The sequence below is a fragment of the Capsicum annuum genome, chromosome 10 (genome assembly GCF_002878395.1).
Source record: "Capsicum annuum cultivar UCD-10X-F1 chromosome 10, UCD10Xv1.1, whole genome shotgun sequence".
Taxonomy (NCBI): domain Eukaryota; kingdom Viridiplantae; phylum Streptophyta; class Magnoliopsida; order Solanales; family Solanaceae; genus Capsicum; species Capsicum annuum.
In genome coordinates this window covers 206077930-206091102 of record NC_061120.1, presented here as the reverse complement: position 1 = coordinate 206091102, position 13173 = coordinate 206077930, and the positions used below count along the sequence as shown (strand labels likewise).

Genomic DNA, 13173 nt, shown 5'->3' with positions numbered 1-13173 from the left:
AAGCTAAATGAGTTGGCTGGCTTTTTGCCTGATGAAGAAATTGAACTTTTTGAGGTTAATTTCTCTTCTTCTTTTGCTGCCAGTTCTTCAACTCAAAACATAGGATGTGATTTTTATCTTTGTTATTTGCAGGAAATAAAATTTGAACCAAATGTGATGTGTGAACACATTAACAGGAACCTGAGTTTTCGTGGCTGTCAGGTATGTGGAATCAATTGCCAGTAGCCACTTTGGGGATTTTATGCATTTGCTTCTGTAGCTGATTTCTTTCAATAGATGTTCTCTGTTCTTCTGATGGATCTATTAGCGTTGGAAAATTTTATGCGCTACTCTGGCTTTGCAGCTAGAAGATGGGGATATTATTTGCTTTCAGAAATCCCTTCGGAAGCAAGGGAATGAACAATATCGCTTTCCAGAGGTCCCTTCGTTTTTGGAATACGTGCACAATCGCCAGGTTTGTGCTGCATGCTCTTATTGTGATATTGGCCCCTAGAGTATAAAAGATTGTTACAGTACTGCAATAGATGTCTGTGATTGATATATCTTTGCTAGTGTGCCTGCTTTACTTTATTTTGCTCGCTTTTACCCAATTTAGGATCCTAGTTCAATTGGGATGGAGTTATAAAAAAATGCATTGTTTTAGTTGTATATTTTTGATAGTCTGTTTTTACAGTTATGAGCTCTATTCAATGGTTTTTCCAGGTTGTTCGCTTTTGCTCATTGGAGAAATCCAAGGAGGACGAGTTCACTCTGGAGTTGTATGTATCTCGTTTTGTATAATTAGCAGTTCTAGGTTGAGCTTATGCCTACTCTTTTCACTGGTTGATGACACATAATTTTAGGTCGAAGCAGAACAACTATGATGAAGTTGTTGAATGCTTAGCTCGCCATCTTCACTTGGATGATCCATCAAAAGTAAGGCTTACATCACATAATTGCTATTCACAGCATCCAAAGCCTCAGCCAATAAGGTATCACGGCGTTGATCGTCTCACAGAAATTCTCAGTCACTATAATCAGGTATTTTGTCTTTTTCGGATTTTCCTAGATATGCAGGCATCTGCTTACTGCATTGTTTATTTCTGACTATTGTTTGTTGACATCATCCCTTCCTTTGGATAGACTTCAGATATTTTGTATTATGAAGTCCTGGATATTCCTTTACGAGAGCTGCAGGGCTTAAAAACTCTCAAAGTTACTTTTTATCATGCTGCCAAGGATGAAGTGAGTGCTGAAAGGCATTCTTTATGCTTTTATGACACATTTTTACCTCATCTTTCTGTAATATAATCTTGGACTGACCATTTTCAGGTGACTATCCATACTATCAGATTGCCAAAACAAAGTACCATAGGAGATGTTCTTAATGACCTGAAAACAAAGGTACTTTGGAGTTTTCGTGTGCTTTAGAACTGGATGCCTTTGAACTTTCTCCCCCTATCCACAAATAAGTACTAAATCTATAAAATACGTTGTGGGAATGGGGAGAGATGGGAAAAACTGACCTTGTCTGTTCTGTTGCAAGATACTCATCTTATCTCTTGTTATGGTGCAGGTTGAACTGTCACGGCCAGATGCTGAACTAAGATTGGTGGAAGTGTTTTACCACAAGATATATAAGGTACTACGGTGTTGCATAGCTTCCTTTTATACCGTAGTTTTGGGTCTGCTAAGATGCTTCTCACTTCTCAGTACTCAGATCAGCTCACTGGTCGTAAATTTAATCTCTTTTACTTATTTTTTTGTTTTCTAAATGACACTGTTATATGATGCTGAAGGGGGTAGATGATACAACAACAACAACAACATACCCAGTGTATTCCCACCTAGTGGGGTCTGAGGAGGGTTACGCAGGCCATACCAATACCTCAAGAGAAGTAGAGAGGCTGTTTCCGATAGCCCCCGGTCTTAGGAGCAATAACAGTATAACAAATACAAAAAGTAGGCACATATAAACTAGTATGGTACACAAAATGAACTAACCATATAACAGACACAAAAGATAAGTGCCTCATAAACTAGTATGGGATGCAAAAAAGCCAACACCTCTAGCCCCAAACTACAGTCACAACACTACGAACTAGAAACTCCAGACCCAAAGGAACACTCCCCTATTACTACCTCCGCGCTCCCACCCTCTAACCCTCTACTCTAATCCGCGTCCTCCACACCTTTCTATCAAGGGTCATGTCCTATCAAGGGTCATGTCCTCTGTAAGCTATAATTGCTTCATATCATGCTTAATCACCTCCCTCCAATATTTCTTCGGTCTACCTCTAGCCCGCCTAAAACCATCCCTAGCCAGAGTCTCACACCTCCGCACTGGAGCATCAGGGCCCCTCCTCATCACATGCCCGAACCAACTTAGCCTCACTTCTCGCAACTTATCCTCCACCGAGGCAACTCCCACCTTCTCCTGAATAATCTCATTTCTCACCCTATCTTTCCTGGTATGTCCACACATCCATAGCAACATTTGCATCTCCGCCACCTTCACCTTTAGGATGTGGGAGTTCTTAATTGGCCAACACTCCGCTCCATACAACATAGCCGTCCGGACTACTACTTTGTAGAACTTACCTTTAAGCTTCGGGGGCACCTTCTTATCACATAGGACTCCCGAAGCGAGCCTCCACTTCAACCACCCCTTCCCAATACGATGCGTGACATCCTCGTCAATCTCACCATTACCCTGAATTATAGACCCCACATACTTGAAACTCTCCATCTTCTGGATGGCCTGAGAGTCTAGCTTCACAACCACTCCATCTTCTTGCGACATATCACTGAACTTACACTCCAAGTACTCCGTCTTGGTTTTACTTAACCGAAAACCTTTAGATTTAAGCGTCTGTCTCCAAATTTCCAACTTATCATTAACTCCACCTCGAGTCTTGTCTTAGGACCCCAATAACAGTATAACAAATACAAAAAGTAGGTGCATATAAACTAGTATGGTACACAAAACAAACTAATCGTATAACAAACACAAAAGATAAGTGCCTAATAAACTAGTATGGGATGCAAAAAAGCCAACACCACTAGCTCCAAACTACAGCCACAACACTACGAACCAGAAACTCTAGACCCAAAGGAGCACTCCCCTATTACTACTTCCGCGCTCCCACCCCCTAACCCTCTACCCTAATCTGCGTCCTCCACACCTTCCTATCAAGGGTCATGTCCTCTGTAAGCTGTAATTGCTCCATATCATGCCTAATCACCTCCCTCCAATATTTCTTCGGTCTACCTCTAGCCCGCCTAAAACCATCCCTAGCCAGAGTCTCACACCTCCACACTGGAGCATCAGGGCCCCTCCTCATCACATGCCCGAACCAACGTAGCCTCACTTCTCGCAACTTATCCTCCACCGAGGCAACTCCCACCTCCTGAATAATCTCATTCCTCACCTTATTTTTCCTGGTATGTCCACACATCCATAGCAACATTCGCATCTCCGCCACCTTCACCTTTTGGATGTGGGAATTCTTAATTGGCCAACACTCCGCTCAATACGACATAGCCTTCCGGACTACCACTCTGTAGAACTTACCTTTAAGCTTCGGGGGCACCTTCTTATCACATAGGACCCCCGAAGCGAGCCACCACTTCAACCACCCCGCCCCAATACGATGCGTGACATCCTCGTCAATCTCACCATTACCCTGAATTATAGACCCCAGATACTTGAAACTCTCCCTCTTCTGGATGGCCTGAGAGTCTAGCTTCACAACCACTCCATCTTCTTGCAACATATCACTGAACTTACACTCCAAGTACTCCGTCTTGGTTCTACTTAACCGAAAACCTTTAGATTCAAGCGTCTGTCTCCAAATTTCCAACTTATCATTAACTCCACCCCGAGTCTCGTCGATCAGAACCACATCATCTGCAAATAACATACACCAAAGCACCTCCCCTTGAATATGTCGCGTCAAAACATCCATCACCAAAGCAAATAGAAACAGGCTAAGAGTCGATCCCTGGTGCAACCCTATCAAAACTGTGAAGTGCTCCAAATCTCCACCTACCGTCCTCACACGAGTCTTTGCACCATCATACATATCCTGAATCAATGATAACCCAAAAAAATATTAGACTAAGAAAGAAGAGTATCATGCACGTCTCTCAGTGTATGTATGTTCATAGAACAATAATGTAGCTATACATGTGTTTGTGTATGTACTTGAGCTGTGGATATATGTTTTGTCGAAGGAGGTAAAATAATTCATTAAAGGACTTGATGTGATTGTGTTTTCCAATTTGCTCCTAGGTGGCATTTGTAACCTTGCATCCATCTTCTTACTGCAGATTTTTTCCCTTAATGAAAGGATTGAGAACATAATTGATCAATACTGGACGCTACGTGCAGAGGAGGTACGTATTAATATCTGATGTTTGCTTCGTTAGTTTATTCTCTAGAGCAGGTTGAATTTTACTTTTGAGCAATGGATCTATATGAGTGTCACGAGTGTCACTCATTTCACTGTTTTTTCTTTTTTCATTTCAAGTTTCCATCTTCGTCACTGAAATCAGTCTTTCCCTGCTTGACCATCTAGTATATTGCACTGAGACATGACATATTTAATGTTGGTCATATGAATACTTGGCATCTCTATACCTCTCATTGTTTACATCTGTCATGCTGTTCTGATGTCATTGATATGCCATTATTATGATTTATTTTTAATCGATGTGTTTTTATAAGATAAAAAGTTTATTAATGAAGTACCAAGACGGCAAGAACGTACAGAAAATTTCTGAAGAACCAACAAACCACCTACTGTCCTTTCCCTTCCAACAAATCAAGAAAGTCCATATACTGATTCAGATTCACTAAGAGATTGCTTCTACACTAGTAAAACAGATTATGAATACATTAGTAACTCTTGATAAGTATGCCCTTCAAAGCAAGCATTGTTCCCTCTCCTGCCATAAAATCCATAAGATACACAAAAGAATGGTTCTCCATATCTTCTTCAGCCTTCTAGGTACTCTTTGAGCTTGCCAGTCTTCACAAACCATTTATATACTGAGGCATCACCCAAGAGATTCCACAAGTGCTTAAAATCCCGGCATTGTCTAGGTACACTCTGCAATGGAGAAAAAGATGATTCACTGTTTCCTAGGCCTCTTCACAGAGATATATCTATTACCAGTGGTGATTGTAGAGCACAAGTACTGGGTTCATCTGAATCCAGTGTTTTTGATACGGTGTGTGTGTGTATAATGGGTTCAGTTGTAAGAAGTTAAAGGTTGACCCATCAATAAAATCGTGGATCCTCCTCTCTGTTACATGAAGTGAAGCCTCTTTTCTGCAAGTTGTATGTAGCAAGCCTTCCGAACTGCTGTCCACCTTAGTATTGCTACCTTAAGAGTTAACAGGAGCTTTTGTTTTTCAAATCATCTTCTGAGGTCAATTGGCATCCCACTGACCTGACTTCTTTATCAATATACTGTTAACAATTTTTTAACTGAATTTTTTTTATCATCACGCACTTCTCAGATCAGTGAATCCACCTTACTTTGATCAATTGAGACTTAACTTGTAGTAGTTGTAGCATGGATTTTATAGATGTTCGCATACTACTGACACTGTTTGCGTTACAGATTCCTGAAGAGGAGAAAAACCTGGACCCTCATAGTCGCTTAATTCATTTTTATCATTTTATGGACGACACAGCTCAAAATCAAGCAGTAAGTACATGTGTAAAGATATTGTTGCCATAACTGTTCATTTCAGGGAAGGTTCTTCCTTGAATAATTTGTTTTTGGTTCCCTCCTCTCAATTTGTACGGTGCTGGGGTTACTTCAGAATCATCACTAGGGAAGACCAACAATGATAAAACACTGGGCAAGTGATATTGCTGTTATGGGCAGTGGCACCAAGCATGAGTCTGTTGGAGCAGATTTTTGGAGTATGTATTTTGCTATTTCTTGACTCACCTGGGTCTTGCCCAGCACTATCAAGGATGCATATGGCAGTTTGTTCCAGTGTAGAGTTGGAAAATCCGTCAAAAAGATATTGGCAATTTTAAATTTTGGCTTTGTTCTACTTGCTATCACATTATTGATGTTGGCATGTTGCTTGCTGGCGCTGGTTATTGATAATGAAATGGACCTTGAGCCTAACTCAACTTCAAAAGCTAGCTCATAAGGGGAGGATTGCCCAAGAACATATAAGGATACCAAGGACCCTTTAACCCACCGATGTGGGACTCCAACAGTTATGATATCATGTTTCGTCTATAAGCATTTGATGTGTAATTCCAATGGTCTATGCAGAGTGTGCATCATTATCAACTATCCCCGCGGTAAATGGTACTGCAAGTATTGTGAAAGTATGCTACAGAGGGAGAAGTTCGCGGAACGCAATGCGAATGCCTTAGCAGCTGCCAGGGTCTCCGGCGTTGATTCTATAGAGCAAATAACAAACCGCTGCATTTATTTTGTCAAGAACGCCGAAGAGGCTGAATTTATTGCATGTGTTTTATGCAGGTAGTATTTTTTGTTTGGCATAGAGCATATTGCGTCCATCTACCTTAGCTTTGTTAGTTTAATCCAGTTTGTCATTTCGTTTATGTTTACAGAGCTTATGACTTTAGCAAGCCTGGTTTCGGTCCATGGGCTGTCATCCTTTGTGATCAGGTTGTTCCTCTGCGTTTCTTTATATGTCTTATTCAACTAAGTATATGAACTGAAATACTTTATCCACCAATTGTTTTTCAGTGTGAGAAAGAGCATCACGTTGGCTGCTGAAGAAAAGCAAGTTAGCAGATTTAAAGGTGCGTGCATTTGCATTTTAAGATGATTTCATGAATAGGTTCTCTTTTTAGTCCTATATACTTGCATTCATTTTCCTTTATTAATTTTATATTTTTTCATTATTATTTTTGGTTTGGTTGGGGGAAGGGGGATTGAAACTTTTGGCATTAAAAGTTAATGCTTCTTGCATCACAGGAATTGCCTAAAGGGAAGTGTTTCTGTAGTACAAATTGCAAGAGGATCTATTCTGCACTGCAAAATTTGCTAAACTCAGGAGAAGAAAGGTTGCCCGATTCTTGTTTGGATGCAACAAGGGTGAAGGAAAATGAAAAGTTGTTTGGTTGCTGGTGGTGAACTTGATGTTAGATGGAGACTTCTGAGTGGAAGAGTTTCCTTCGTGAAACCCGAAGGCTTCTGGCAAAAGCTGTTTCTATCTTCCATGTATGCTGTATCCCTGATCATTTATTTCAATGCTTGGTCAATTGACATTGGATATGGGTACTTTAGAACAATTGAAGCTTGCTCTCAACTTCGCATTATGGGGGTGGATATTTCATGCTCTTTTTTCGTGTTAGTGTCTTGTTATTCTGTGACTGGTTTTGTGAATGGTTTGAGCATATTCAGAGTTGTTGCTGTTGCTCATCCTGAACTACTAATCCGGGAAAACATGTCATGATGTTATATATGTATATCTTTTAAATTTGCTGTTCTGGTACTTTCTATTTCGTTGAAGCCAGCTCTTTGTTTGTGGAGTCTCAGATAATTTACTATTTAATGGATGTGATTAGCTATTTTTTTCTTTTCATTTTACCCTTACTAATATGATGGAGTTCATACCTATGTTGCTCGGACTCTTCAAATATGTTGGCAGGAGCGTGTCGGATTCTCCACAAGTAGTATATTTTTGGAGAATCCAACACGGTGCAGCATCGAAAGTGCTGAGTCCGCCAACTTAGGTTCATACAGTTATTGTCTCAATTTCCTATGGAAGTGACTTTCAAGAATTTCTAAATTTAGATCTTTCATGTCCGCTTTAAGGAAAAACTTTAGCATCAATGTTTTCATTGTTGGCTTTTCAGGATGGTTTCAATCCTATTGTTGATTCAGTAACAGGACGTGACTTCAGTCCATTTTATGGTCTATGGGTAGGCTCTATTCAGAGTTGGTTTTTCCATTTAGGTTCATGATTGATCTAATCATAGAGGCACTTTTTCTTACCTTCTCTTATGTCTTGCAGAAAGAATATTAGGGGTCAAGACTTTGGAGGCATGTATTCCGCTATATTGACTGTAAAGTATTGCAGTATGGTCTCTTAAAGCTTTTGATAGGATAAGCCTATTATGAATAATAACTTAAGAAGTTCTTTGACTGATCAATGCAGCTCAACAGTAGTATCAGCAGGGATCCTCCGGATTTTTGGCCAGGATATGGCTGAACTCCCTCTTGTGGCAACCCGTGTTGGTAGCAAAGGCAAGCTATAGCAATGAAGCGACGCTTAGGAAGTTCCTCCTGTTGTGTGGCCTTTTTCAAAAATGTTATTTTATGTTTTGTTGCTTAGCAAATTTCTTGCAATACTTCATTGGGTTATAGCTAGAATGACATCTTGCAAAGCCAGTTAATAACGGGTCACATTCAGGAGGTATTGCTTGGCCATTTATAAGAAATCATTTATCTTGAAGAACTTGAATAAATGGTGGATGTAGCTGGAACAAATCGACCTCCAACATTTGTTTGGCCTGTTCTATTAGTTTTTTACTTTTCTCTTTTTGAACAGATGTTCCTTTTTTTATTTGTAACTTTACAGTTATCTGTAGAATAAGAAATGAGGTTTTGATAAAGGAGTTAACGATTTTGTGGAATCTAATACTGTAATGCCTGCTACGATTCATTTTAACTGAATCTGGTTAACACATAATTTCCTCTATACATCTGTAAAGGTTAAAGTTAGTTGGCATCTTTGCGCGCTTTGATGATTCTTTGATACAAAATCATTGTATTACATGTTTGGGAAGCTTTCTTATTAAAAGTTTTGTCTTACACAGATAATTTCAATGTTCACAGGGATACTTTCAGGTGCTGTTCTCCTGCATAGAAAAATTGCTTGCATTTTTGAGCATGAGACGCTTTGTACTCCCCAGCTGCTGTTGAAGGTATGTCGATATGGACTAAGAAATTTGGATTTGAGGAGTTAACACCAGATCAGGTTTGTATCTCATGTTCCCATGCTGGTGCTGCGGCATCATCACACATAGCCCATTCATTGCTAAGCTACTTGTATTCTCTCAGCTTGCCAATACAGAATGGTTCCTATGCTGATTCATTGATTAGCTTTAAAGGAACGTCCATGCTGGAAAAGATGGTTCCTAAATGTCGAATAAATAATAATTCAGCGGGGTGAAGCTGAAGCTGAAGCTGATGTTCCAGATGAGTAGTTTGATCCCATTTGTAGATCCCATTTTTTTTCAAATTACATGTATATTATCATCTTATTTATCGAAAAGGGTAAGTAGTAACTATAACAAATGAGCTGTGTTAAAAGGTTTCTGAGACTCATGCATATCATCTTGAGTTTAATGTGATGCTCTTTTCTCTCCGCGCCCTTACTCTGAGGTTCATCATCTATTTTTCTCCGAAGCGTCGTATTTAGAATGATTTGCCAGAGTTCAAATCAATTGGTATCTATCATTGCAATTTGCAGTGAACTTGATATCAACCATTTGGAGCTTTGGATCATTACTTTCTTTGAAACTATTGCTTTGAGTTTATGCCTCATTTTTTTGGTCCAACAAGGTTTTATCAGCTCCTTTTTTTTTTGTACAATAGTACGATGGTCATTGTACCTGTGAAGATTGCTTCTACTGATTGAAAAGAACATTAAGAATACCAAATTTTCGGTCTTGTCAATTTCAAAAAGTTGCATCACACACTTGCAATCTAGGGCATTAAGATCTCACACTTCTTTGAGTAAATAGAACTTGAACTAGTAATTCCAAGTTTAGGGGTCTTGGTGTCACTCCTTAACTTTTACCATTTTCATCTATTCGTACCGAAAAAGATTTGTGGGTGGAATATACTGCGTATGTTGTTGAAAAATTTGTGTAAAATACTTTGAAGAGTTCTCGCTTATCAATACACATCATTTTACACCAACACTTGCTCGAGTTCTTACTTACCAATGTACACACTTTTGTTGCCCTTGTAATCAAAAGAACACAAACACAAAAAGATTCTCAAATATTTTTCAGTCTGATTCTCTTATAAGAGGTTTATCTAATCGATTTTCACCATGACCGTGATAAAATTCATAAACCTTCAAATTAATGTTGATGTATCTTTAAATTATATCATAATTTTAGAATTATATGATCAGCTCTTTTTGTTGAAATTTTGTGGGGTTGCGACCTATTTAGTACTTTCAATGCTCATATATCAAGCCTAGGGAAACCTTAAATAATTTTGATAGATAAATACAACAACAACATACTCTGTGTATTCCCACCTGGTGGGGTCTGAGTAGGGTAATATGTACGCAGTTCATACCACTATCTCAGATGAAGGAGAGATGTTGTTTCTGATAGCCCTCCGGCTTAGGATAAACAGATCTAGAAAAATATTTTGCTGAAAAAAGTAAAAAGAAAAAGGAGGATAATCATTTCATGTTCAACTCCATAGTCCTTACGTTCTGCAAAAGCAATATAGCTGCACTTAAAGCAAAAAGAAGATCATAATGACAAGTGAAGAAGCTTCTTTTTCCTAATAAAACAAAATAAAAAGTAAAATGAAGAAGCTTCTTATGTATTATCAAATTAATACTAATTAAGAAGAACCATTATTTCTAATTGGTTCCTTCACAACTGTATTTCCTTTCATTATTAATTCTAATATACTTTACTTAAATCGAGAATTTATCGAAAGTAAATTTTCTACCTCAATAAAGTAGGAATAAGATTACGTACATACTATCCTTATCATTGTATCTAAAATATATAAATGATTTTCATTTACCATCAAAGGATGTGGTGCAGTGGATGGAGCTGCTCCTCCCTTAATCAAAGGTCTCAGGTTCGAGCCCTGAGTATGGAAAAATCCTTGGTAGGGAGCGCTACCCGCCAAATGGGGTCCTACCCGACACGAATCCGAATTAGCCTGGCTCCAGTGTGAGTACTGGAAACTAAAAAAAATGATTTTCATTTTCTTGATTGTCCATTTCATTGAGCAGACTATTTGCATGCCCATCCACCGTCCAAGGCCCAACCCTTCACTCTTAAAAAAATCAAAATCTGTGTCATCATGAATTCACACATTGTTATTAATCTTTTAAAATCTAATTTATATATATTGATAGTCTAATTTTTGTTTTCACATATAGTGCATTCCCTTTTAACATATTGTAACAGGTAAACCGTTTTATTTAACATGTTGATGATCTTTCGATCTTTATGAATCACTACTTATAATCAGGTGTTGAAGTTAGAATTAATTTGCATGAAAGGGAGTCAAAATAATAAAGAAATACACACACATATATATATATATATATAATCTATCTATATCTATAATTTATATCTATGATATATTAAAAGTGTGAAGACCTTTAGAAATATGATTTGAACTTTTTACCCTTCATTAAAAGTTTTTTCTTTTGACAAAATCTCTTTTCACCATTTTTTCAATTATTATTTAATTAATGTTATAAAATTAATTATAATCTTAAAAGATTAAGGAGTCCTAAATTATATGGTAAGATAAAAAATATATGAAAAATAAATTTTGGTTGGTTTTATTTTGTAAGTGAAAATGAAGTATTAATATATATGATAATTAATAAAGAGCATTAAAAAAATCTATACATATGTAAGAGGCGTGGGCAGATTTATTGCATTAGGTGTGTTAGGTAAAAAAAATTTATTTTCCTTTCCTCAATTTTATATGACTCCAACATTATTTTTTATTATTTTGATTTCTTTTCCAACGTTAAATATGGTAAGAGACGTGAAAAGGGGCAAATATAATCTTATATGGTAAGATTAATGATTTAATTAAGTTTATAAAATTAATTATAATATTAAAAGATTAAGGTGTCCTAAATTATATGGTAAGAGGAAAATTATATGAAAAATAAATTTTGGTTGATTTTATTTTGTAAGTGAAAAGGGAATAATAAAATATATGATAATTAATAAAGAGTATTAAAAAAAATATATAAATATGATAGGAGACGTGGGCAGATTTATTGCATTAGGTGTGTTAGGTAAAAATTCTTATTTTCCTTCCCTCAATTTTGTATGATTCCAACATTAATTTTTATTATTTTGATTTCTTTTCCAACGTTAAATATGGTAAGAGACATGAAAAGGGAAAAATATAATCTTATATGGTAAGATGAATTATTTAATTAATTTTATAAAATTAATTATAATCTTAAAAGATTAAGCTGTCCCAAATTATATGATAAGTAGAAAAAAATATGAAAAATAATTTTTGGTTAGTTTTATTTTGTAAGTAAAAAAGGAGTAATAAAATATATGATAATTAATAAAGAGTATTAAAAATATCTATAAATATGGTAAGAGACGTGGGTAGATTTATCGCATTAGGTGTGTTAGCTAAAAATTCTTATTTTCCTTTCCTCAATTTTATATGATTCCAACATTAATTTTTACTATTGTTTTGATTACAAGATGTAAAATAAAATTTTCTTTTCTCATACATTAGTTTAAGTAAGTTTTATTATATTAATGTAAATATTTAATATAAAAGATATGAAAACCAAAACCCTAAATTGCTTATTAATTTTAATCTTTAGTTTGAAAATTTAATGTAAATCGTATGCAATTTATTGTTGCTACAAAGAAGGAACAGTAAGAAAAGATAAACTTTCGGATAAAGTTAAATCATATTGATAAGGTTTATAAGGATATATATATTAGGACTCCTTAAAAAATATTAGATATATAAATTTTGTTATAAAACAATAAAGAATAGAGAAGAAGGAGAATACAAAATAGAGAGTAATTGTTATTTCTCTTTTGAGGGATGAGATGATTTACAATGAAGGAAGTCCTTCGATTTATAGGGAAAATTTACCCCTAATTTTACACTAAAAACAAATACATCAAATCCCGATAGACATCAAATAGATCTTGAGATCTTGATAGATTTTGATAGACATTCACTATAATTGATATATATCATAACACTCCCCCTTGAATGTCTAACAATACACATATAAGTTGTCTCATTAAAAAACTTACAAGGAAAATCCAGTGGGACAAAACCTCGTAAGAAAAAAAGAGTACAACACGTATTAACTCCCCCTAATAAGAACATCCTTGAACCTTTACATTCCGATCTTGTGCACCATCTTCTTGAAAGTTGCAGTTGAAAGAGACTTGGTAAATAAGTCAG

The 13173-nt window shown here is 36.5% G+C and overlaps 2 protein-coding genes across 2 annotated transcripts in view; both read left to right on the top strand.

The window, feature by feature from the left end:
- Positions 1-7910, top strand: part of LOC107844580 (ubiquitin C-terminal hydrolase 12) — a 13284-nt gene extending 5374 nt beyond the window's left edge. The window contains exons 7-21 of the mRNA XM_047397802.1: positions 4-54; positions 133-201; positions 344-454; positions 703-758; positions 843-1020; positions 1123-1224; positions 1312-1383; positions 1556-1621; positions 4312-4377; positions 5611-5697; positions 6286-6498; positions 6591-6648; positions 6730-6785; positions 6961-7206; positions 7845-7910. Coding sequence (XP_047253758.1) covers positions 4-54; positions 133-201; positions 344-454; positions 703-758; positions 843-1020; positions 1123-1224; positions 1312-1383; positions 1556-1621; positions 4312-4377; positions 5611-5697; positions 6286-6318 — 891 coding nt within the window. The 3' untranslated portion in view covers positions 6319-6498; positions 6591-6648; positions 6730-6785; positions 6961-7206; positions 7845-7910. The remainder of the gene's footprint in view (positions 1-3; positions 55-132; positions 202-343; positions 455-702; positions 759-842; positions 1021-1122; positions 1225-1311; positions 1384-1555; positions 1622-4311; positions 4378-5610; positions 5698-6285; positions 6499-6590; positions 6649-6729; positions 6786-6960; positions 7207-7844) is intronic.
- Positions 6344-9163, top strand: LOC124887880. Its single transcript, XM_047397801.1, has 8 exons — positions 6344-6498; positions 6591-6648; positions 6961-7080; positions 7132-7206; positions 7845-7910; positions 8094-8235; positions 8827-8915; positions 9065-9163. The coding sequence occupies exons 1-8, from the start codon at positions 6344-6346 to the stop codon at positions 9161-9163; spliced, it is 804 nt and encodes a 267-aa protein (XP_047253757.1).
- Positions 9164-13173: the final 4010 nt, after the last annotated feature.